Source organism: Ceratotherium simum, chromosome 31, assembly GCF_057802395.1.
Source record: "Ceratotherium simum simum isolate JZ-2026a chromosome 31, ASM5780239v1, whole genome shotgun sequence".
NCBI lineage: Eukaryota > Metazoa > Chordata > Mammalia > Perissodactyla > Rhinocerotidae > Ceratotherium > Ceratotherium simum.
Genome location: NC_141930.1, coordinates 1,256,300 through 1,283,616, shown reverse-complemented (window position 1 = coordinate 1,283,616; position 27,317 = coordinate 1,256,300). Strand labels below are relative to the sequence as shown.

At 37.5% G+C, this 27,317-nt stretch overlaps 1 protein-coding gene across 1 annotated transcript in view; it reads right to left on the bottom strand.

Annotated features, from left to right (window-relative positions):
* MMP16 (matrix metallopeptidase 16) overlaps positions 1 to 27,317 on the bottom strand; it is a 299,991-nt gene that overhangs the window by 59,829 nt on the left and 212,845 nt on the right. The window contains exons 5-6 of the mRNA XM_004441129.3: positions 21,452 to 21,613; positions 19,302 to 19,513 (exon numbers count right to left, since the gene is read on the bottom strand). Coding sequence (XP_004441186.1) covers positions 19,302 to 19,513; positions 21,452 to 21,613 — 374 coding nt within the window. The remainder of the gene's footprint in view (positions 1 to 19,301; positions 19,514 to 21,451; positions 21,614 to 27,317) is intronic.

Here is a 27,317-nt window from a genome sequence, read left to right as displayed (position 1 = left end):
CTGTCTTGGGCCTAGACCGAGGTGGAGTTCATTACTGGAAATAACAGAAAGAGCTCTTTATTCCATGTATAACATAACCACATACTGTGGGTTTTTGAGGCAGCACAATGGTATATTTTTAATGTAGGATTCATTTCTTTTCCCTAAACACGCTTTAGCTCTAAAATAACTATTCTATGGTGGTTTCCTCGATGTAACTCAACAGAATCCTTGCAAATAACAGATACATACTAGATAACCATAGATTCTACTGACAAATAATATTACTGCCAAAATAATTTATTAAGATTATTTTTGTCTATTATTAATCTGTAGACTAATTTATAAAGAAATTAATTATAATTATCTGAAATGATTGATAGTAATTATAAGAGTAAAGAAATATTAACTAATAATATTAAGTGATTTTTAAATTAACATTATTTTATTTATTTATTTTTGTGAGGAGGACCAGCCCTGAGCTAATATCTGATGCCAATCCTCCTCTTTCTTGCTGAGGCAGACTGGCCCTGGGCTAACATCTGTGCCCATCTTCCTCTACTTTATATGGGACACCGCCACAGCATGGCTCAACAAGCGGTGTGTCGGTGTGCGCCCAGGATCCAAACCGGCAAAGCCCGGGCTGCTGCAGCGGAGTGCGCGCACCTAACTGCTTGCGCCACCGGGCCAGCACCCTAATTAACATTATTTTTAATGCCAAATAATATGGGTTATTGCTTTATTTTCAAAATTGTTTATCGATCAAAATTGTGAAACATGAGGTAAACAAAAGAAATAGTACTTTTCTCCCTCTTGCTGTGTTCTATTCTTTAATTTATGTAGCACAGATCCAAAGTGATAAAGGTGTCTTTATTTTTAAAATTTATAAACTATTTCATGAAGTATTTATGATATTGCAGTACTGAGCTCTCTCGGAAATGAAAGAGGGACATGTGGACAAGCAACGCATCCCAAAAGAGGTTGTGTCTCTGTGTCACTCCTCCAACATGTCAACAAGGCAACTTCACACCGAAATGTCAGCAGTAGGAAAGTCTGTCCATGTTCTTTCCAGGTCTCACGGAAAACTGCTAGTCTCTGGGCTGCTGCAGCAGTTAACAGGTTTTCCTAGGTGTGTCACGCACAGCCTCTCTGTGCGCCAACATGAAAAGGGCCTTTAAAGGGATGTCAGCAGCTTCAGAAACTGCTTGTCAAAAGGATTTCAGTTTTCTTTCTTTGGCCTTCCTAACCACTTTCAAAGGCTTATTTCATTCCCAGTGGTTTCCATACTATTAACGCACATAGCTTGCAACTGTAACTCAGGGTGGGCCACATGGTTACAGAATTATAGACAGAGCTGATTCCGTACAAAAATAAAAGACAGCACTCCACAGGTTTTACAGTACGTTAATATTTTACTTCTGGCAATGGTGAGTGGAATACCGGAAAAGAAGCAATGATTTGCTGAAAGGCATTAAAAAAAGGCTCTATTAATTTTTCCCTGAAAATTGCCTTAAATTTTTTGCAAGTTTATTGTAATTCTCACAATTATGGATAGACTGGAATGTCCAGAGAATTTTCTTTTTTAATTTCTTTTGCCACTAGAAACATAGTAGGGAGGAAAGACTAAGAGCCTGGGGTTCTAGTTTTGATTCTAGCCTCCGGCTTGGGTCTTCTGTGTATCAGGACAAGTCATTTACCTCTTAGTGACCTCATTTCCCCATCCACACCATGAGGAAAGGATGCTTGAATGCCTCTTTCAGTTTAGGCACAAAGTTGCAGGGAAAACGGGAGGAGTTGACAAGTTTCTAACTCTGATAAAACTTAGAAGAAAATTCACAGGAGCAGCTATCCTATTTATAAATATTTGAAAGATGAACAACGAAAAAAACACTCTTTATGAATTAGTGAGTATTGTTTGTAGGGTGATTTTCTGCTCTCATAAAATACACTTCACAATTGAGTACAGCCCTTAAACCTGAATCCATGCCTGATTATGTAATGATTCCATGAAAACGTAAGGGCATCCCTGAATATATTTTCTTGAAGAACATTGTCAAGTTTTCAGCTGAGCATTCAAAACACTTCCCAAACCACTGATGATCTAGAATTCATTCATTTAACAATGACCTACTTTTCACCTCCAAAAGTTAGGTGCTATGCTAGCATTGGAAATACAGTGGTACACTAGACAGCGGTATAAAAAAGCCAACTGTAACTGTAAAACACCCAACAACTTTTTATTATTTGTACCTCACAAGGTTTTGAAACACTAAAAATGCTATTCTTGAAATACTGCTAAAGGAAAAAATACTCAAAATATTGTTTATTTACACTGTTATACAATATTCATTGCACAGGTCTATAATCTCTTATCCACGATTCTAAAATTCAAATAGCTTGAATAAAGAAAGTTATTTCTTGAGTTTGGAACAAACTTATTTGGTAGAGAGCCTGATTTGAACTTGATGTGAGGATTTTTAAAGACTTTTTACCCTGCGTATTGGGACTATTTATAAATTTCAATGAAGAAATATTAATGGGTTTGATTAAGGGTTGCTTTCCTAGATCCTACGGGGGTATTATGAAAGAAATGTTTAATACATTGAATTACTAATAAAAAAACTTTTAAAAAGCCATACTTGGCCACATTGTATTAAAATGAAATCGGCATTTCCACCTCCTTATTTCAAATTTGAATGTCATTGGCAATGCCATTTTGAACAAAACTGAGAATTTCATTTCCTGCTTTCTTGTTTTTTCAGAGGATCACTACAATTTTTGTTTTTTGTCTGTTAAAAATAAACAAGATAAGTAGAACTAGTTCAAAAAATAGGGAAATTAAATTACTGGTCTTTTGTCTGAGGCCTTAGGTATGTAATTTACTGCCTGCCTGAGCGTTCTATCTAGAGACAGCCCCCATCAAGAAGGCTGATCAGAGCCTTCCCAGCAGGCAATGCGGAGCCCATAGGGTTCATGAATACGCAGCCCTCAAGTGAAGTCACACTCTCTTCTAGGAAGTGCCATTTAAATATGGATCTGTGTGACTGGGTATCTTTTCATTTTTTAAATTTCCCAGCCAGTTTCATTAGAGACGTGAGACAACATCCTAACATTATAAATTCTAACACTGAAAACACTGAAAGTGATCATATTTATTATGTTCAGCAGAGCAATCTTACCACAATCTCTGAAATCTAAGCATATGGCCTCTGCAGTGACAACTTCAGTGTGAGGGAAGAGATTACTGAGGCAAATCTGGCTTCCTAATGTTGCTTCTTGTTCTGCCTCTGAACGTACACAGAACAGCCCCTTCACATCCCAGTGCTGTAAATATTTGAGGTCACCTGCCCTAGCCCTTTTAGTGATCCTATTGGAAAGTCAGCAATTATAACTTTTCCTGATATGAGTTTTGATATAGCAAATTGGGGAAAATGTTTAATGATTTTAGTTTAAATTTTTACTATTTGAAAGGAAAAAGCAACTTATTTTTAAGTTAAACTAGAATATCATCTATATTGATCCTCAGTAAACAAGTTGCCAAGGATTGTTTCCATGTGTGATTCAGGCTACTCAAATATTCTATTCAAACTACGGGAACAGAAAAAGACAGGAACCTGGGACACAGGAACGCCCCAATCTCCCCTGAAAGTGAGAATTAATTATAAGGAAATCTACAATCAGATTGTGAAAGAATTACAAAGCTATGTTCAGATTCAAGGAGGCATTACTAGCAGGAAAGATGATACATTACAAGCCATTTAATTTTTCAAAAAATGAATTTAAACTGAAGAATGTGGAGCTATTGCTGAGTTTAAGAAATTTTGGGAATTTGGATATTGTCAAATCCTAGAGTTAGTCAAAACGTGGCGTCCAGGGCACAGCCCTCCAGATAGGCAAGACTGCTCAAGACTCCTGCCCCACCTGCAGGATGTAGGGTCCAACCACAAAGTCAGAGGAAAGAGCCCACACAAGACCACCCTCACTTGTGACAGCAAGTGCAAGTTCTAAGATTTGAAGGACTCAAAAAACTTTCTGAAAACTGTCATACTTATGACTACCGTTTCTCATGGGGAGAGAATACAGATCAAAAATCAGCTGAAGGAAGAGATTCATAGAGCAGCATCTGAGAAGCCTCCACTGTCCTCAGGATGTATCACCATCCTGGTATCAACGCATGACAATACCCACGGAGTACTGCCAACCAGGGAAATGCACCTGCACTTCAGGGCCCAGAGTTTTTACTGGGGCCTCATTTCGTAGGCTTGCGTGATTGACTGACTGCCCACAGGGCTGGGTTCAGCATCTAGGTCCACTGAGAGAACATATAGCCCCCACCCTCAGCCACACGACCGGTTCTTCTGGTGCAGCCAGCCTCCACCCCAAACCAAGGCACTGCCACCACGTGTGACATGGAGGACCTCCACAAGGCCATGGGCCAAGGCCAGGCCTCCTTTGGGCCAATTCTTCATAAAACAGCAAGTATTTATTTCAACGGTCAAGGTATGTAATTACAATTAAAACAAACAAAAAAAAAAACAAAAGAAAACTGTAACCAAACCCTTAGCTGGAAACACTTAACATTCATTGACTTTCAAGAAAAGGAAAGCAAAGTAGGAAACAGCTTCAGCACCCAGTATCAACATCACTGAGCTCTGGTGTGACACACAGGAAAGAAAACCCAAGTATAACATTATGAAAATTAATTTACCATTACGAAAAGGAAAACCAAAAAGTCTATTAATTTGTAAAAAAAATTACAGCTAAACTTGTGAAAATTTTTAGTTGTTGATGAAATTATATGACTATTATTTTGATCTCATCTATGGATAGCAAATATGTAGATTCTTTATAATGAATTCTTTAATCACCATAATATAGCAAAATAAATTTCCCTATGTTATAATATCTATTTTTTCTTAGAAATGCTGAGATAAGGGATATAGCCATAATGAATTCTTTTCACCAAGTCTAGCTTATGGAATGGTTGACAATATCCAATCTCTATATGCATACTCTAAAAAGAACATAAGAACCAATTTATTCACTATAGGGAAACAGAATTTTTTTTTTTTTTCTTTTTTTTGTGAGGAGTTCAGCCCTGTGCTAACATCTGCCAATCCTCCTCTTTTTTTGCTGAGGAAGACTGGCCCTGGGCTAACATCCGTGCCCATCTTCCACCACTTTATATGGGACGCCACCACAGCATGGCTTGCCAAGCAGTGCGTCGGTGCATGCCCAGGATCTGAACCAGCAAACCCTGTGCCGCCAGAGCCAAGCGCATGCACTTAACCGCTTGCGCCACCGAGCCGGCCCTGGGAAACAGAATTTTTTAAATGAAAGCCTAAGCGGGTGAGGAAGATAGGCAGTATTGAACTAAAATTTTACTTCCCAACCTTGATCTAAATTTGTCATATTTTTCAGGCTTCATATCACTTCTGATAACTATTACTTTGGCAACTGTATTCTCTAGAAATTTCTAGCTTTTAAGATACCTGAAGCTTCCAATGTAACATATTCTGACTTAATGAAATTTAAAACCGTAAAACTTACATAATGGTATCACGTACTAAAAACAAAATTCACCCTCAAATTTGTGCCAATGATGTCAATGTCTCATATTAGTGCAGCTCTTTGAAACATCGAATGCGTTTCACGTATGTCACCTCATGGCGAGATGGGTTACCCAGCTATTATTATTTGCCTCATTTGATATATATGAAGTTTATAGACCAAAAATGGAAATTCTCCTCACAGTAACAATATCCTGCACCAACAGCCATGGCTCTTGACTTCTAGTCTAGATTTCTTTTTGGCAGAATATGTTGTTTTCTTACCAAAAACAGGAGATAGCTCATTGTCAGTTCAAGTATCTCTTCCTCAGAAAAGCCTTCCCTGATATTACTGATCAAGTTTTAAAAACAGAAACAAACAACTGTTTGTATGTTTTTATTGCACCATATACCTTCTTTCCTTTGCAGTTACTACAGGGATCATTTTACTCATCTTCTGATTCGGTGATTACTGGCTGTTTCCCACACCGAACTGTAAGCTCTTTAAGGGCGGTGGCATTGAGGTAGCTACAAAGATTCTCATCTTACAGAAGAAAAGCAGAGTCAGTGGTGGAATCCTAAAGCCTGGGCTTTTCCATTTTTACCACCATCTACTATATTTTCTTCAACACAACAGGGACGCAATACAAATTCATCAAACAACTAAATTAATTAAATATGACTAAACACCAGCAACCATTCCCTGTATTTTCCTACATAAACTATTTCCCACATCATGCATTTACGCAATGAAAAAAAAAATCTCCCACATATACCCAAGAGGGGGTTAGGGGAATTGTCCTTACATGTATATTTAGTAAACTGCGTGATTTTTTCAACAGTCTTCAGAATTCTAATCATATAATTTACTTTTCATCTTTTATTTGATCCTTTGTTTACGTGAGCAATAGGGAAATGAGGTTGATATACATAATGAAGATATTTTAGTTAATTTATAACGTTATATGTAAAAGTTTCAGGAATCAGCCAGAAGCTTCAGCATTTCTCTTCCTGGTGGTAACTGCGAGTTTGTGGACAACTTGGAGAATGATGTCTGTTTCGAGGGACTTGAGGATTATGAATGAGGAGGTTTACGTGTCAGTGGCACACGGATGGCCAGCTCTTACATCAGCTCCTTTGAGCGTCGGCTCAAGGATATAAACAGCCTTTATTTGCTTAATGTTCTGACCAGTAACTGTCGCAAGTAATGCCCTTTACAAGGGAAGCAGTGCAGCCTGACCAACGCACAGACTCGGCGACTGTCCTAGGAGAGGCAAAGAGCAGCGGTCTAACAATCGCCACACTTCATTCTCCACTAAAATGCGTCTTGTCCTTATAAAACAGATTAAGAATATGATGCGCCTTTCTTTTGAATAAAGTTTCAGTAAATAATATTTATACAGAGAAAGGAAAACGTAACTTCTTTTTACAGGAGTCACAAGATTCTGGTACTTGAAAGACCATCCAGTTCCGGGGAGGACATCTTCTTGTTGTCTGGCCCTCTCGGATTCCCTTCCCAATTTCAGCTCCCTGTGACCTTTAAAGGCAAGCTCTATTTTTTTTTAAAAATTCAGTCCTGGCCCTCTGAGATTCATCCAGCCACCCATTCCTGGTGTTGCAACTCTTAGACCTGCCCTTTCATCCTGATCCTCAAATCCCTGTGTTGCTAGTTGTCTTCAATCCCACCTTTTAGGAATGGGGCTCTGTCTTGCTCTCACCAGTCCCTCTCCCAGGAACCAGTATTTGCTCAACATTTCTCATTAGCTCTGTCCCCACATTCTGTTCCTACCTAGTCACTCCTACTCAGTTCTGTTGGCCAGTTAACCAGCCTGCAGACGCAGCCTCAAGTTCTCAACATGGCATGGAAGATCCCTTATGAAGCAGCCCCACTCGTGTCTCCCCAGTCTCATGTCGGATTTCTATACTAAGCTTCATTAGCTTCCCATTGCTCCGCACCCCTTCTTACCTCCAAGCTTGGCTAACTTCACATGGCCCTTACAGATGCAGGTCAGATCTCCTCCATAAGAAGTCTTCCAAGTTCACGTGGCCCTCCTGTGCATTAGCCTATCACAGCATATCACAATGCATTGTGACAATCGAGTTACTGATGTCTCTTCTGCTAGACTATTACCTCCACAGAGAAGGAACAGGGAGTGACTTGGCCATCGTTTCATTCCCAATGTCTAACTATTATTTGGTAGCCAGTCAAAACTTAAATGAATTAAAGAATAAAAAAGAATGAATAAAAGAATACAGTAGTTAGTTTCTTCAGTGCAAGTAATGTTGTCATAGACTTTTTGAAACTGGCAAACAGTTAGCCATTGACGATTAAGCAGCTAGTAACTATGGGTGATCAGAATTGGCCACCTCAAAATATGTCTCTGCCTGAAAGACACTTTGACCCCCACCCTCCCTAACTGACCAAAAAAGTTTGGGTTGGGAGGCATGCCCCTAAAACAGGCCGTCACCATAGACATCTCCAGGTATCTGGGAGGGTCCTTACTAAGCCCATTCTTAGTTCTGGTTACCCTTTGTAAGAGACACTTACATTTGTAAAGGAAATCTCCACTTGTAAAGGTATCTTCTTTTCTGTACGAGGAAGAAAGGGGGGATGGCCTCACCTAGAAACTTATCAGAACGGAAGGTGAGGACTTAAATCTGCATGATAAACTTGCCCATTGTTAACTGTGTTGTTTAGGCAATATGCTATCTGACTCCCACTAGGTTCCTATAGGTAAAATCCCCCTGGAGCAGGGGTCACCACGGTAATGGGTGTTTGAACTATTTTTTTCAGGAACTGAAAACCTTGTCCACTTCAGGCCGGATTGAGAACACCAACGCATCAACTGGGCCCCCGCAGACATGTGTCTGATAAGCAGACATGTCCAATAAGTGACCTTTTGATGTAGGGAGGTTAAATCTCCAAGCTCAGGGCATGCTAACACCGCCATTCTGTGAACATGCGTCCTACGAACAGGCATGAAGCCTGCCTATGCTTGTGCAGATCATCAATTACCTCACCTTTCCTCATCTCCAAGCTCTTTCTCCACACTTCACACCATCCTGCCCCCTACCCCATAAATATCCCCGAGTCCCTATTTTCGGGGAATTGGATTTGAGATTCATTCTCCTGTTTCCATACTTGGCTGCCTTGTGATTAAACCCTCTCTCTCTCTGCAATCTCATCGTCTTGGTGTTTGGCTTTCTCAGTGGTGAGCAAAAATGGACCTGGTGTGGTAACATTCTTTGCAATCTCTTTAAGGTCAACCGTAGTGCTTTGCACAACACTAATAGTAGTAGTAATAATAACATCATCAACAACTATTACAACAATAATAGCAGTTGCCTGAATTACCTGAGCATTTGCTCTCTACTGGTCTCTGTGCTAAGTGCGTTGCACAGCTTACAATTTACCATGTTTGTTGAGCTGAAAACCTTTGCTATATGACAGTCCTCACATTGTATAAATTAACAACACTCTTTGGATTAATTGCCAAATATCTTGTCACTTTGCCTGATTTTAGAGTATTTCTATAGTAAACTGAATAAATTCTCACCATGGTTCCTACAAAACAGTAAAACTGTAGACAAACAAAATATTTAGTTAGCTTGATTCACTAGAGGCTATTCCCACTTGAGATTAATGCATAGTGGACATAGACCCTCATCTAATTGGATATCTTTGCTATTCAGGTTAAATTATATTACCAAAACTCGTCATTGTAATTTTGAATAAGGGCATTTTTAGTCACAGTCTAAGGGAAAATTCCAATGAATACTTTAATAGCGTCTGCCTTCCTATATTTTTTGAAAATGATATGGTTTCACCATCACTTAATATATTACAACCTTCACAATTATCAAGCTTCTTTTATGCCACTATATTTTGAGCTATTAAATGTATATACAACATTATCACAATAGTACATATTTTAAAAATCTACTCACAATTCTATCATTCTAAGATTTGTCTAAGGTAATTTTTCTATCATTTCTATGCCTTGTTAACAGACACATTTCAAATAAAGCAATTCATGATAACATAAAATTTTATATTTTACCATTTCCTTTGTGTATACATCATAATCATGTCTTGTTTCATACATTCTCCATAATTAACCTTTCAAATGATTGCATTATATTCCACTGAGTTGACGTGCTATTGTTTGCTATACCACTACCATATTACTGGATAATTTGCGTTGCTCGCCAAATTTTTTTCTACTGGCAAGAAAGTTGCAATGAATACCATTGTTCATGTGAGATTTTCTTCATTATTTCAGCATTACCAGGCATGGATTACTAATTTGGAAACTATGCATGTTTTCCTGTTTATTGTAAGATACACTAATGCTGTGATTTAAACTTGAAATATTTTTTTCAGTCTTATTCATTTGCTATTGATAGTACCGAGAGTTTCTTTAAAATAGTCATGACAATATAGTGCTCTGACTTTACAGTAGCACAAGAAGTACATATAGAAGAATGAAAAAAACCATCAAGAACTACTTTCATGGAAGTTAAATGCAGAGAAGACAGCATTAGACGTAAAAATATTGATCATTTAATATTTATTGAATACTGCCAATGGGCCAGGTATTGCTAGTTAAGTTTAATTCTATCAGTTGCTATTTTTTAAATTTTTTTTTTTTGAGGAAGATTTGTCCTAAGCTAACATCCGTTGCTAATCCTCCTCTTTTTGCTTGAGGAAGATTGGCCCTGGGCTAACATCTGTGCCCATATGTCTCTATTTTGTATATGGGTCACTGCCACAGCATGGTTGACAAGTGGTGAAGGTCCATGCCCAGGATCTGAACCTGAGAACCCAGCCCGCCAAAGCAGAGTGCGCTGAACTTAACCACTATGCCACAGGGCCGGCCCCTATGAGTTGCTTTTTTATGTCAAAAAAATTATTTTTCAATTATATAGTCTCAGTGCTTACTAGAAAAGCTATATTTCAATTTTTTACTAAGGTTCAGGACATTTCTCTCTCTCTTTTTTATTTTTTTTTGGTGAGGAAGATTGGCCTTGAGCTAACATGTTGCCAATCTTCCTCTTTTTACTTGAGGAAGATTCACCCTGAGCTAACACCTGTGCCAAGCTTCCTCTATTTTTTGTATATGGGACACTGCCCCAGCATAGCTCGACGAGCAGCGTGTAGGTACAGACCTACAAGATCTGAACCTGCGAAGCCAGGGCTGCCAAGCGGAGCATGAGAACTTAACCACTACACAACCAGGCCGACCCCCAGGACATCTTTCTTGACATTGTTAATAGTTTTAATTTTTTTCTGTTGATTTTCATGGAATTTTTCAGGTAAATTGTTACATAATTTGCAAATAATGATAGCTCTGGTCTCTACTTTGTTTTAAATATTGACACATGTAAGACCCACTTGCAAAAGAAAATAAATAGGTGCTCCTAAGAAATTCTGAAGAGCTGGCTGAAGGTTTAAATAACTTCACATAATCCACAAGGCTCAGTGATAATCACAACACTGCTCACTGGAAGTTTAAAAAGGTAGTGGGAAAAAAGTCTCATTTTTGCTTTATGGAAATATAAGAGGTAAAATGTCAAATGCCAAAGATGAACAAAAACATAGAAAAGTGCTATTTTTAAAACTTCTAAAATAAAAAGAAACTTTTTATGTACAGTATAAATCTTGAACTAATCTTTGCTTATTAATCCTGCATTAAGGTAAAAGTGCTTTGAACCATGAATTGTGAATATGAGCACCTTCTATATAAAAATCTCAATATAAAGATATAGATTATGACAAACATGATCATGAAAATATATATTTTTGACACTGAAAAGATTTAGATTATTAATAATTTTTAGAATTGGAAGATTAATACTGTCATGGAGTGAAAGGGTTTTTCAAATAAGCTCACAATTAATAACACTTTCAGAAAACATTTTTGCATGACTATATAGAATTGCCATATTCATATTATAAATTTATATCAAAATAAAATGGACATGATAAAACATACTTTAGTCTCCAAAATATGCACTGTAAGCATATATTAAATGTTCTGCTTTATATTACGAATAAAAATAGTTTTACTGAATCCAAAACGAGTATGCAAATAGATGTTTAAAATGCTTAAAGTCACCCAAAAATAAAGTGACTAGAGAAAAAATTGGAAACTCAGTTGATTGTGAATCCATTCTACTGACTACCTACACACTTGCCCCAAATGCTTACGCAGTCAGGAAAAGTCAATAGAATTCAAGGGTTTCAAGGAATAAATCTTAAACCATAATTGAATACAAATATTTTGAAAATCAATTAATATTGACATTAAAGTGCAGTACTACACACAATTTCAGTTGCTTCCTAAAATGTTTACCTAAAGTATTTGAAAGACTATGATTTGTATTACAAAGAAATTTTAATCAGTTCTCTGTGTACATTGTCTTGGAGACGGCTCCCTCTGGTCTTATGTGAACCCAGCCCCAATTACAACCTACTATTAATATTATCAGCTAATACTTTCTGGCAGTATAGTATTAAGCTATGACTCAGAGAAATTTTAGAGTACCCTGCACTATGTAACTTCCCTTAGCATTTTTTTGTTTGTAAAACACTTTTTGGATTTTTCTGCCAACAGAACATTTTTAATCATCTCATTGAGTAAAGTGACGTGAACAACAACAATAACAAATCATTCCATTCCTTTCCCTTATACCATAAGAATGAGAGCCATTTTCTTTGATCTTTATTCAGTTAAAAGTTATTTCTAAAAATAATTTCAAATAGCACGGGAATTTGAGTTAACGAATATAATGAGTATTTCAAAATGCTGAGTCTGTCTTGGTACATAATAGCTGCCATTTCCCGAGCTTACCATATACCTAGGATGGAATTTATTAGCTATTATATAGATGAGGAAAGTAAGCTCAGAGATATTTAACAAATGTGTATTATCTATGTGCAGGCCACTGTGCAATCCAGCAGTAAATAGGGGAGTAGTTACAGCCCTTGCCTGGAGCCTATGACAAACGGGATCCAACTCTAAGTCTATCTCTAACATCTAGGAGTTTAAGAATTATCTCATATTGATGCAAACAAGAACACACAACTAGCCAACAGGAATGAGTGACATCATTAGGTTGAGGGCTAGGAGAGAATTCTTCCAACTGTAGAAGACAAATCCATTCTTTGGGGTCACAAAAACGGCACCAAGTTTATATAAAACCCACAGTGAACTTTCCTGAATTTCTACAAATACTGTTGTCCCCTTTTGAATAACTAGTCCCATGCTGCTTTACAAACAGCAGCAGAAATCTGGAAGATACGTGAACATTTGGTATTGACAGGGAAAGACCTGGAAAGCCAGGAGTGCCTGGCAAGTTGAAAAAACAGCAGGGAGACAAGTGTGGCTGAAATTGAGTAAAAATGAGCAGAATAAGAAAGAGTAGTTGAGATCAGAGAGGCAGAGTGAAATAGGCTGATTATGCAGCCTTGTGGGCAACTGAAAGTACCTTGGCTTTTTTCCCCCAACTTTATTGAGGCATTATTGACAAAAAAAAATTGCATATATTTAAGGTGCACAATTTGATGATTTGATATAAGTATACATTGTGAAATGATTACCACATGCAAACTAATAAACATATCCATCACCTCATCTAGTTACTAATTTTGTGTGTGTTTTGTGTGTGTACGTGGTGAGAACACCTGAGATCTACTCTCTTAGCAAATTTCAAGTAATCAATACGTTTTATTATTAATTGTAGTCACCATGCTGTATATTACATCTCCAGGACTTAAATATTGTGATTTTATTTCCTTTTGATATACACACAGAAGTGAGACTGTCTGGTAAGAACCTTGGCTTCTACTCTGAGTCAGACACTGAGGGGAAATGGCTAGAATCTTAATGGATTTTGAAGGTAGGGCCAACAGGATTTGGCTCCACCTTTTGGGATTTATTTATTAAATAAACAGGAAAATGGTGTTGCTGTTATTTTGGAAAGAAAGAGAGAAGCAGAGGGGGAAGGTCTGTGAAGGAAGATCAGTAGCTCAGCTTCAGGCATGTTGAATTTGGCATCTGAGTGGAGAGGTCAAGGAGGAGCTTGAATAGGCGACTCTCGTGCTTCCCCACTTCACTTCTCTACGCGTACACACCTCTGATAGCAGACCAAAGACGTTCGCCCTGGTGATTTGGACATTCGGGTTTTCTCCTTATCCTGGACCAGACTGCTTGTTGGGAACTGGGAAGTCTCTCTACCTGGACTCTACGGTTGTTTCTATTATTTTATTATTCCCCAGTAATAAAACTCAACCCAATAACCCCCAAAGGGCCATTACTGTTCTCTGTTTTGTGGGCTTAAACTCAAAAGGAAGCATTTCTGATTGATAATTATATGCTGCCCTTTCCTTGATAGGATTTAAGCATTTAAAGGGAAAGAACAGATTTTCAACTTCTTTAATTCTAAAAGTTCAGGATGATATATACTGAAAAGTCTCAATATACACTCAAAAAATTGAATAAATATTCTGTGTGTGCAATGTGATATAGTTATATAAGCGATGTGAACAAGACACAGGTCCAGATTTCAGGACAGTTGAGTTGAAACACAGGAACATGCAACAAAGGAAGAAAAATTTTAAATAAAATAAAATGAATGAGAGGAGTAAATCTTGGTCCATGGGGTGACATTTAGCATAGAGTGAGAAAGAAATTGACATTCAATACCAAGAGACACTAAGCTACTGAACGGAAAAATCAAAAACTTCAATTTTGATCAATTGTGAAGAGTTTAGTCACAAATCAATGTTATGGAAATATAACTGAGGACAAAATCTTATACCTCTAAACTATCTCTTTCAATAAACATCTGTATTCTTTTCTCTCTCTCTCTCATATAAAATCTCTTCTTTTATGAAACAAAATTGGCTCATGTCCTGTACTTACGAGGATTGGCTAATGGGACATTGTACCTTCAACGGAGTTAAGTTCTGTTTAAGTCTGTTTCTGGACAAGTCTGTTTCTATAGAAATACACGAACTATGATTCTTCAGTAGAATTAAGTGGGTGGTCACAAGTAAAGATGGTCATATTTAAGAACAAACAGTTTTGTGATAAATGAGCAGACAAGAATGTGACAAAGGAAAACGAACCAAATGACTTCTGTGTTGGTTTAATTTTTTTGGGGGGGGCGGTGCTAAATGATGAAATGCTTTTCTTAGAGCCGTGAGCTTTGCTCTTCTACATTAATTAGGAAGACCCTTTACTGTACTTCCTTGAATGCTGGTCCATGACAGCATTGCCCCTTAATTAACACTATCTTAACACTCTCTAGCTCTAGTGTACAGCGCCGGCCTTAGCGTGTTCCCCTTGAAATAAAGAACTGGTCAGTAGCCAAATGGAATCATCCCTTTTTTTGGTGCTAAAACACCTCCAGTTTTTCTACCTAGTCTCAGCTTCAGGAAGAATATAGTTACCATTGCATTCTTCCATATATAACAAAATATCGTGTACTAAAAATTATCCTGTACAAGTCTGGCTAATTCTGCTTTCTGCTTTCTTTCCCACCACAAAATAACTAAATATTCAGTGTTTTTATCTTGTAGTCCAAAGGAACTTGGGGAGTATTCATTTGAACAATCAGATCTTGCTACTGTCAACTCAGCCAGAGTAGCCCCACCATGACATATATAAAGCTTACATGCTTCAGGGAACACACTCAAAGATCACCTACTCCAAAGTGAGGACAAAGCTTCTTTTGTTATTGCTATTTTGTTTCTCTGTTCCTTGGCATTTTGTTTTGATTTTCATTTCCTTGCTTCAGGTGGTTTACATTCCCTAAAGATTATGAAGCTGCATGGAAGGCTTAATTTTCTCATGCATAAAAACAGAATTTTAAATACATTTTAAACATATATAATGTTTATAATATATAATATTCTATATATAATTTATTTATAGTCCCATATAGAAACACACATCCAGGTGAACTCACCTTAAATAAATGAGTTCAATGTCAATCAAATCCCCTAAGAGGAAGCTTGCCACCCAAAAGAATGATGCTGAAACTCCTATTAAAAGAAACACTCCTTTCCAATAAGAAAACAAAATTACCTAATGATGTTACCTTTTACTTACATCTAGGTTTTCTTATTTTTTACTTAAAAATGATATATATAGAATTTAAGTAAATAATACTCATGCAAATCTTTGGGCAAGGATTAACAAATTAGCAGAATGAAATACTTTAAGTAATGTCATATTGGTTGATTATTGTTGTATAAACAAACTAGCTATAGTTTAATTAAACAATTGTTATATTGAGATCCCTATTCATTAGCTTGAGCGTGATGAAGCCCATACGAACCAATCCTTGCTCTGAAGAAGTTTATAATCTAGTTAAGGAACACGTTACAACGAGAAATAATTATAGCAGACAGAAATTAAAAACATGCTAATTGGATGTCGAGAATAAATATAAAAATCACTAGAAAGAGATTTTGGGTTGAAGAACAGTCAGAGGTTGGGACACATGGTAGATGCTGAGGAGGGAAGTTTTGATAAGCAGAGGTCTGCAAAGAAGCCCCAGACATTGAAACTCAAGTGAAATGAGTGCTGGGTGGGCAAGGGCTGAGGAGATAAACAGGTTTCTAATTTGTATAGAGAATTTGTAATGAAGAAAAGTAGAAAATCAAGTTACATTAGTAAAAGTGAGATCAAATAGTGGGTCTATCAATGGGATAGTGGGTCTATCGACAGGATAGTCGATAAGGAGCAAACTATGAAAACTAATGATGAATACATTAAAGGAAAACTAAAAAGGCAGGGGCACACAAGAGAGACGGGCAGAGAGTAATGTCAGGCAGGAAGATCAGGTCTGGGGAAACGACACTAATTTAGAGGTGAACGTAGCTGAGACTGTGCGTGCATAGTGGGAGAAGTGAGGAGACCAGAAGTCCTTAACAAGGAAAAACAGAATTTGGGGGCTTGGTCATGTGGATGCTTCCCCACATCCTTCCGTGACAACGTGGGGAACCTCTGTGTGAGCCCTCTCACCACCGTCCACTTTGGAAACTAGAACGTAAGCCCCAAGAAACCAGGGTCCAGACTGTCCTCTTTACTGCTATATTGCCAGTGCCCAAAACAGCAACTCCCAGTAGGAGCTCGATAAACATTTCTTGAATGTTTATTTTTTTAAAATATAATAAGTTCACCTTTCTTTTGAGATTTTCCCTAACTCTTTCAGGTAGCCAAGCTTAGCGTGAAAACCTAGATTTGGAATCAAGTAGACCGTGTTCAAGTACTGACCACACTATTGACAAACCTTATAACTGAGAGTAAGTACTTAGCTTCTCTGATCTCAGTTTTCTCATGTGTGTCCATCTTGCAGTGTTATTATAAGGTTCAGAGATTATGGATGTAAAGTGCCTAGCACACATCCAAACACATAGTAGTCACCCAGTCCACAGTAGCTATTAACCAAGAGCAGCAACACTCGATCATGCTCTCTTCGCTTTGATCAAATCTTATATGTTCCTGATTTATATCATTTATCCTTTTGCACTAGAGTTAACATGTCTGTCTTCTCTCCCTCAATATACCCACTTTTTAGTATACCAAATACCAATTTCTTTAATGTGTCTAGGAAAGTTCTCAAAATTCAACATAAGCCTTTTCTCAGTCAAGTTTTCTTGATCTAATCAATCACACTTCAGTACTTTCTCTTCATGTCAATGTTGTACCTTTTACTTCTGTGTCTTAGAAGTATTTGGGTTCATGTTTGTCTTCACTCCTGGAGCATGAGCTCCATAAAGATGGGGGTGCTACCTTCTATTCACACAGCCTCGGTGTCTAGTAAGCCCCCCTGGGCACACATACTCACTATATGAAAGAGTAGGGGAGTATGAAAATTATGAAGTTATGTGACACAAAGTCCATTAGATAAGTGGAGATTAAGAAGAATGGAATGCCTAACAGAAGACATCTTCAACAAAAATTATTCTTAGAAAGAGAACGGGAACTTCTGAAAAAAGAAATTAAATTCAGACAGTTCAGGAGCTCTGTCTTGTAGAGAGTTTTGATTAAGGAACCCAAGGTCACATGGGTGTTCAGAGAAGCTGGCTTTACTCATGTTTTTTATAACCCTGTGATGATATTGAAAATAGTGGCTACTGCTTGAGAGCTGGTCTTTAAACTTTTTATCCATTCTTGATTCCAGGAACCAGTGATCACAGGACCTCACGTTGTCAGTCAAGAGCATTGGCTAAGCTCCATACCACGCAGAGCAAAGAGGGTGGTGAAAATGGTCATTCGATATGAAGATACTGGTCTCTTTTGAGATCAGCAATCGAATTAGATGGACAGGAGGAATGAAAAGAATACACCCAGAGTCAATTCCACATCATACTCTCAGATAAGGGTGATGCTTTGGTCATATCACCATGATATTAAGGTATGAAAATGGGATGGTGAAATTCAGCCAAAAGAGTGAAAGCAAAATCCTGCAGCTGTCATTCGGTGTCTTGTAGAATAAACAAATGATTACATTTTATTTTCATTTCAACTAGTTACTGCGGGCTTAGCCACATGAGTAATGATACATATATACAGTAAGATTTTTTTTCATACTCCTTGACTCTAAATTTATTAATCTACTTAAATTCAATGGGAGATATCTAACTAAGCATTGCAGGGCATTTATAGAATTCAAAAATCTATTCATGTGTTTGAAAAAAGCATCGATTTTTTCTGGAAAGTATGATGCTCTTGTGCATATTATATCAAATCCAAAGCTTATTTCCCAATAAAGAAAATAGAGTACTTGGTCTATTAAAAATTATTTGAAATCTATATTTTTAAAGTATAGCCTCTGGTAGATAGGAAATTCTGTATAAGTAGGAGAATACTTCATTATTTATTGATTCATGTCCACCAAAAAAGAGAGCACATTATTTTATTTTTAACTGAATGGTACTGCTAAAACATGGCTATTTTAATACTCTCATGCCAACATAAAACATATTTTTCATTAATCTTTAAGGTTGGTTTACAAGCATTGAGAGAGAAAACTATTTTTCAGTATTACACTATATTCACTTTTCAATATTATATAACTTACTTTGATACATTGTTTATCAGTGTTACTGTCTGAGTCCTCAATGGCATTAAAAAGCATATTTAGCAAAATGTAAAATTAGGTTTAGCTTGTAACCTTTTTAAAAAGTAATATCAATTAGGTAGATATAAATGCCTGAGTAAAGAAAACAGCAACAGCATGTATATGTAAAACCAAAATGGTGGTCTCACAGAGGGGATTTAACCCAAATGGCTACCAGTAGACTCTCGAGAAATGATCAATACTCTTCCTAAAAAACGACGCTTTAATTGTCAAGCAAAATTGTAGGGATCTCATAGAGATGTGCAAACCAAAGACAGAAAAGCTGCAGCGTGCCTGCAAGTGGCTGAGCTCCCAAGCAAATCATCCCTATTAGGTCCTACTCACGGTTTAAATTATGCTTTTTTATCTGTTCATAACACGCGGCATTTTCTTACCCTCACATTTCTAGGCATTTTAGCTCCTGCTGACATAAAAGCATTCCCCAAATAGACTGTTACCGCAACCTTCTGCTAGACATTTAAGCCCATTTGCGCGTTTATTGTCTAAGATGCTTTTTTTGAACCTCCTAACTGCGAGAGGCCTGGGAAGGTAGTGTCAGCATGAATGAGAACTTGTTTTCTGAAGCGACACTGTAGACACTGGATCTACCGTTGAAAAAAAATCACAGCCTCCTACCTTGAAAACAAACATCTCCCGGCGAAGAATAGCGAGAGTGTTAAAGTTCCCGTCGCAGATGTTGGGTTTGGCTCCAGGATAGGAAGGTCTGCCAGTGGGAGGCCTCGGGGGTTTGGGCCTGTCATTCTTCCTGGGGTCGGCCGGAGGAACAGAGCGGTGTGGGGGCACTGTGGGCAGAGGTCTCGTTGGTGGCGGGATCTTGTCAGGTGGACCTGGTAAAAATAGGAGGATAGCACTTGGCTCACTTAAAACTGGAATAGAGCTGGAAAATACACTACAGAGGACACACTCATCAGTGGAGGCACAGACTAAGTGAGCTAAGAGGCCTTTAAGATGGTATATTTTCTGAGGAAAAAAACCATCTTACCCAACAAACCATTGCCTAGTCTATCAGAAACTGTCCTTATCATGTTAAATTCTGGATCCAAGTAACTAGGTTTTCTTTGTTAATTTTTAATGATTTTTTTTATAGCTTCACCACAGTCCTTACTGGAAAACCTACTTTCAAATCTTTTTGGAAGTAGGTGGTGCATAAATAATAAATAAATGAAAATGAATACTGGAACCATGCATGTAAGCTTTCACCAAAGTTAATCCTAGATTTTGACAGACAACGATTCTATGCAAATATTTCTAAAAGATAAACATTAACTAATCAATGTTTATTCTACCCTCTGTCTCCAACTGTAATTTATAACCTTTTCCTGACTTTCATGATTTTCTTCTAATGAAATGTTTTGACAAATTGCTAGAAGAGTGTTTCATTGGAATACTGAATCTAAAACACCTATTGATTAAAACACCACTAGTAAAATATTAATGTGAAGAAGTATTTCTAAAAACAGGTTTCTAAATCAAGCCAAAGTTTACACACATAATTTGGTACAGATGGAAAGCATCATTCCTGAAGGGATTTATGTTTTTAAAAAGAAATACAGAGCTGTTTGCACTTAATATTTAGATACGGAAAGAATATTCTCTTGCAGACCTTCAGTCTAGACTGCTAATTCATGAGGTCATGAGAAACAGACTCTTTTCACTTAACCACTTAGGAGGAATTTCTGATGACACACACTTAGGCATAGGACAGCTCATTCAACAAATGAGCTATTTCATTTTGCTTTCGAGATATTTCTCTTTTCTCAGTATCCCCAAAATAAAGAGCAGCATGAAAGTTGACCTTTTTTTCCAAATCTTATTTTAACCCTGAGAGAATGCTTACTACTGAGATACTGAAATTGAAAAACTAATGAATGCAAAGCCAATTAGTGAACTTTATGCTACTTAAAAATGCAAATGACATCTTCTGGATACTGGAGATTAACATACAGATAACACAATTTGTCTTTGTATTATAAAAATGAAAGCTTCACTTCATTAATTTAGTATAGCAGATTCTCTATATGTAAATTATAAATGTCAAGTTCTTAACAATTATGTGTGAAATAAATGTCTTTATAAAGGTCAATGGTTCTATTGAGGGAGTTAGGATTATAGTAAATATATACAATAGTCTTTCTCCCTTTTGTCTTAATTTGCATTTTTTGACTAAACACTATAAATAAAAATGATTTTACTGTATTAGAAACTTAATTTGAATTATGTGTTAGTATACTTAGCCATTTGTTAACTTTCACTCTTAGTCAATAATTACATGCTTTTGAGGTCATTTTGTTGTATCCATCACACAAGATTATTTTTCGCAACTTCAAGAGTGATTTATCTAGGAACTATCTAACATTTAATATAAACTGAGAGTCCATCTGTCAATTTTTACCAAAGTCTCAGCATCTTATATGAAAGTCTTATATTTCTCACTGTTTTTATTGGTTACATTCATTTATTACATTTTTTACCTGAATTTTAACTACTCAAGTTTATTAGATCTTTACTATAACTGCAGGTTTCAACTGAACTCAATAAGAAAAGTTCATCAGTGAATAGACTTTCCTATAATCTGTATATCTGGGACTGTTGCCAACAAAACGTGACTGATAGAAGACTTTTGCCAATAGGCCACATTTGCCTTTTTTTTTTTTTCAGTATTTATCTCTCTCATATGCTTAGAGCATCTACTTCATAAAAGAAAACACAGCAGCAATTCTGGACTTCACTGTAGGGTTAACCAAACAGAAACAGTGGTCACCTACCATATATCTTCTGGATGCCCTGCAAATCATCATTAGGTAGCTTGAAGTTGTCAGTTTCCATGTACTGGTAAAAGGGAGCCATGATGGCAGTGGGGTCATTGGAATGCTCCAACCCCAGAGCATGTCCCAGTTCGTGAACGGCTACGAGAAATAAGTCATTTCCTGTGCAAATGGGAAGAAAAGACACTATTGTAAAGCCCAAGTACAGAACTGAAAAGGACAATTTGACGAGAAATAAGTCATTTCCAGTGCAAATGAGAAGAAAAGACACTATTGTAACTAATACCCAAGTACAGAATTGAAAAGGACAATTTGGTGTTATCAAAATTTTACAAAAAAAAATAGGAGGAACTCTTTATTTCAACTATCAGTATGACTTTATCATTGGATTTCATATTGGTGAAATCCAATATGCTGTTTTAAAAGGGGGGGTGTGAAGAGGTGATGATAATGAGGTCACAGAAATTTAGAAACTGAAAGGGAAGAGCAAAGAATAAAAGTTGAAAAGAGCAGAACATCAGAAATTGTTACTACTGCTGTTGAAATATCCTTCCAATTAGGGAAGCATCAAATAGATAGCATCTCACTTTTATAGCCTTTACATGGAACACAATTCTGACAATAACTCAGTCAAAAATATAGGGCAGATACAATCCCGACTTGTACACAGATGAGTAAATTAAGGTATAGATATGACAAGTCTTGTCAAGAACAGCACATCTTTGTATTTACAGAGCTGCAAAAAGAACTCAGGTTACTATAACTCCTAGAATAAGGCTTTTCTTTATAACTAGTCTAGAATATAGGAATACAGTTGTGTAAAATAAAAGCCATAGGCTAGCTCTCTAAATACAAATTCTAATCAATTCCTAGGGAATCTGAACAAAATATATTTATCTGAGAGTGGCTGTTTCTCACTGAAAATAAAGAACATCTCTCCCATCCGTGGCACAGTGAAGTCTATTTAGTGCAAACTCTCAGAGACACTTGATCTGACTGTGCAGGCAAACCCCTGCTGATGACCCCTCCATGTTGTCTGCTCCTGGATCATCATAACTAAAATCATGAGGAAAAGAGCCAGTCCTACTTGTATATTTAATACTAAAAATGTAGTTGAACCATGTGAGCATCAAACAGCTGGGGCTGTTATACTTCTAAGGGTTATGTTTCTAAGTGAAAAGTTTAACATGATTGAACATAAATGTAAAGATTCATATGGATGACTTGCTACAAATGCAAATGATTTCAATGAACTTCCTGAGTGTCATTTTTAGAAAACTCCTTTGCAACCATTTTTTGTTAACGCACTGTGATAATTCCTTTCAGAGGGTTACTTTCTTTTTACACAAAAGCCAGGTACATAACCAACATTTTTTCCAATCTGGAGTACTCTGTCATAGAAAAACGGATAAAACTATGGGGCTGATTCCCGGTACGACATTAGCATACCAAAAATGAGCCAAACACTTCAGGAACCCAGCTGGCTCTCAAAGAATAACTGATGAAACACCAGTGCGAAACAAATTAGAGGGCTTTAAAAAGAAATAGAAATTAACATTTCTAATCTCAAAGAGCTTATCTTCTTCTCTTATAAAATAAGACTTAAAAGGGAAAATCAACAGACAAAAACAAAAACAATATAATATGTATTAGCTTTAATAAAAAGATATTAACTATTTTTATTAAACGTTTACTAAGTCTGCTCTGGGCATTCGGAACATTTACCTGCATTTTCTCATTTAGTTCTTACAACCATCCTGTGAGTGAGTCACTATTAGGTCCACTTTAAAAATAAGAAAACAAGCCTTGAAGACATTAAATACAATTTGTAAGGTACAGACAGATGGAATTCAAATTTCTCTAAGTCTGATTTCAGAGATTATCCTTTTAATTACTACAGTAAATCACACAGCCACAAAAGTATTAGCATGCACAATAGATTATACAATGTAGCCATGTGGAAACAATTTCATTCATTAAATCATCCATTCATTCTGTTACCTTTTATTGCATGCCTACTATGAGTTAGGCACTGATCTAGGCTCTGGCAATACAGCAGTGAACAAAACTTACAAAAAATCCCTGCCCTCATAGCATTTACCTTCTAATGAGGGAGACTTGAAAGAAACAAGATAGAAAAGTAAACCATATAGGATGTTACATGGTTATACACGATAAGGTGAAATAATAAGGCAGAGAAAGGATGAGGTCAGAGAGGAAATGGAACATGTATGGAATTTTAGATACTAGTCACGGTTTTGGCTTCTAGTCTGACTGTGGTGGGGATCACTGAAAGTTTCTGAGCAGAGGGGGGACATAATCTGACTTCCATTTTAACAGGATCACTCTGGTGACTGCTCTTGAGAACCAAGTGCTGTGGGCAAGGGAGAAGCGTGATTCAATTTCTGCAGTTACTGCAACGAGGGCAACGATGCTGGTGGCCTGGACCACAGTGGGAGCAATGGAGGTGGGCAGAAGAGTAAAATTTTGAAAGGGGAATCACAGAGTTTCTTAAAGGACAAGAGAAAACGTGTGAGAAAAGGAAAAGGTCAGAGATAACACCATATTTTCTGGCCCAGCAACTGGAAGAATTAAGTTACCATTCACTGAGATGCAGAAAACCACAGGAGGAACTAATTTTTGGTGTGTTTTTTGGTGGGGGTGAGTGGATAGTGGTTAGCGTTACCAGGAGGTGGATAGTGTTACCAGGAGTTCATCTTTTGAGTTTTAAGTTAGAGACACCTTTTAAATATTCAGTTGGAGATTCCAGTCCAGTTGAGTGCATGCACGTGGAATTCACAGGTGGTTTCAGGCTGGAAGTATACAGTCAGCATAGGTGAGCAGAAACAGGACAAGGCTGGCCTCAGTTAGGAGCATGCACATTTCAGTCAGTCACAGCAGTGAGGGGAGAATACAAAAGCACACATTCTGGTAGGTGGGCAGAAGTGGTAGCGGAAGATTTAAAAGATCTCTTCTGAATGTTATAACTCGCTTAGTGGAACAGGAGGACTCATCAACTGAGAGTAATATAGAGGAAAGGGAGAGAGAAGGAAGCATGAAATATTTGAATAGGTGAGTCGTAAAGAGAACGGACTAGGGAAATACAGAATAATCATCAGGCAGCATTCAGGATCATGAATTTGAAGTGAGATTGGTTTCACTGCATGCTGTCTCTTTCTTCTCCAGCCTTATTCAGTGGTGTGCGTGCAGATACTAAGGTGGCAGTGCTGATTTCACCAGGGTGTTGGTATCACTAGTCAAATAGAAAAAGCAGAGAGAAACACAAGGGCATAGTGGGTATATATATATGTACGTAAGGGAGTGATTTCTAACCTGCCATGGTAGTTATGTCATGTAAGGAAGGAAGCAATAACATTACCGGATGAGGATGGACTGTGACAGGATAAGGGGATAAGATCAATTTATGATCAACTCTTAAATTCAGATGTGGTCAAAGGATACTAGAATCATGATATTAGCAGGGGTGAGCTGGAAAAATACTCAATGGCAGTCATGGTAGATATTCAAAATTGAGATTTGTAAGAGCAATGTCAAGGGTACACCCACGGAAGTGAGTCTCTGAGTTAGGAAGGAATACGAAATTGCAGAGGAGATCCAGTAACTGAGAGCCTGGAACACTGGAAATATTATCTACATGTATATCGAGATCACCAAGAATTAAAATAAAGGGAGTACTGAAGAAGGAGGACCGACCCAGGAGATAAAATCATCAAAGAATAGGGAGAAGGACCTGACAATTAGTAGATGATTACACCAAGGAGGGACAGTGGATGGGACAGTCTGACAAAATCAGTCAAAGCTTAAGGATTTTATGGAGAAGGGTAGAGGAATGTTCTTGAAGTGGCATTAAAGAGAACAAAGGGAGGATGGGCACCACGACTCAGGCCTTGAACAGCCACCATTTCGAAGCAATGTAAGGGAAAGAATATAATCAATGGAGACACCCATTTTAGTTACAAAAAAGAACCTAAAGGAGATATTCTCAAAATAGGTAGCTTATTAAGGGGATTTTGCTGATGATTGACTTGGAACTTCTCTGGAGTGAAGAGTTTAAGAAGAGAGAGAAGGGAAGGAAATGGAGGCAGAGATGGCAATGTACAAGTCATATGGGCATTGGAGTCCGAGGGGTGAGGGAGGTCTTGTCGTGTGCTTCCTGTGGTGATACATATGAACGGAGGTAAGTGGCCTAATCAAATCAGATCTCAGATCCCAAGATACTGAATATAAGAGATTATCATTACTTAAGAGTATGTTTAAAGGAATTGAACATGACTCCAGGAGATGAAAGAAAGTGCAATTAAAGAGGGAATACGGGTGAAAAATGTACAGTGGCAGAAAGGACAACTTCCCATAACTGCTTTTGCTTAAATTTTTGTTGTTTTTCCACTGCCTACAAGATAATTCCACATTTCTCAGCAAGATAACTGAGACCCTTTATACAGAAGTCCCTGCCCTTCCTTTGCAACATTATCTCCCATTTCTTTTCCTTGTGTGACCTCTTTTCCAATCATAGAAAAATATGTTTGTTCAGTTCTTAAGGTCTCTGCATCAATGGTCTTCTTTCTGGAACTGCCCTCCCCTCCCTGGTGTGTTGAATGGACACCATGCAGACATGATGTGACTGCTCAGATGTCACCTTCTCTACGGAGTCTTTCCCTCAAGAGGTGCTGTCCCCATGTGCTCTCTTCTTAGGTGCCCACAGCCATTTCTGCATCCCCCTATCATAGCAATTGCATTTTATTATCATCATCCTTTGGAAAATCTTCCCAATATACTTTGAATTCTTTAATAACTAAAATTGTGCAACATTTATCTTAGTGTCTCCAGTTCAAAGACATTGCCTGGCACATAGTAGATGATTAATCTTTAAACGAGTTGAATGAATAGATCAGTTTCCAGGGCGTGGAGGACTAATTTGAATTTGGGTAGTAAAGAATAGAATGTAGGGGCCGGCCTGGTGGCATAGTGGTTAAGTTCACACACTCCACTTTGGCAGCCCAGGGCTTGTGGGTTCGGATTCTGGGCATGGGCCTACACACCACTCATGAAGCCATGCCGTGGTGGCGTTCCACATACCAAATAGAGGAAAACGGGCACAGATGTTAGCTCAGGTAGAATCTTCTTCAAGCAAAAAAAAAAAATAGAATGTAATTTCTACCTAAATATGGTTCAGAATTTTTTTCTTTTTTCTCTCAGCTTTACTGAGGTAGAATTGACAAATAAAACTGTAAGACATTTAAAGTGTACATCGTGGTGATTTGATACACGTATACAGTTTGAAAGGACTTTCCCCTATTGAATTAATTAACACATCCATCACCTCACCTTTTGTTTTCTTTTTTGGTGAAAACATTTAAGTTCTACTCTCTTATCAAATTTTAATTATACAATGCAGTGTTATCAACTACAGTCACCATGTTATACGTTACATCCTCAGACCTTATTCATCTTATAACAAAAAGTTTGTACCCTTTTACCAACCTCTCTCTGTTTCCTCCCAGAATTTTTTTCTCATGCAAAGATGGAAAGAGAATGAGATGAGATGAGAGAAGACTGAGGAGGCGACACTCTTATGTGGCTTCAGACAGTGGAACTAAAGTGCCCAACACTGAGAGTCACTTGTTGCTCAATAAATGTCAGCAAATCCTTGTGTTCACAGGTCAGGAAAACAGGACTCGGTCCAGAGGAAACTGCTGGGGGAGGCAGAATGAGTTTATTTTACTGACTATTATGGAGGAGGAATTATGAGGATTGCGGGGAGTAAGGAGTGAGTGTGGGATGCTCAGAAGATCAGACAGTGGAAACTCAACAGACACAGGAGTTCAGAGTTGCTGAACAAAAGAAT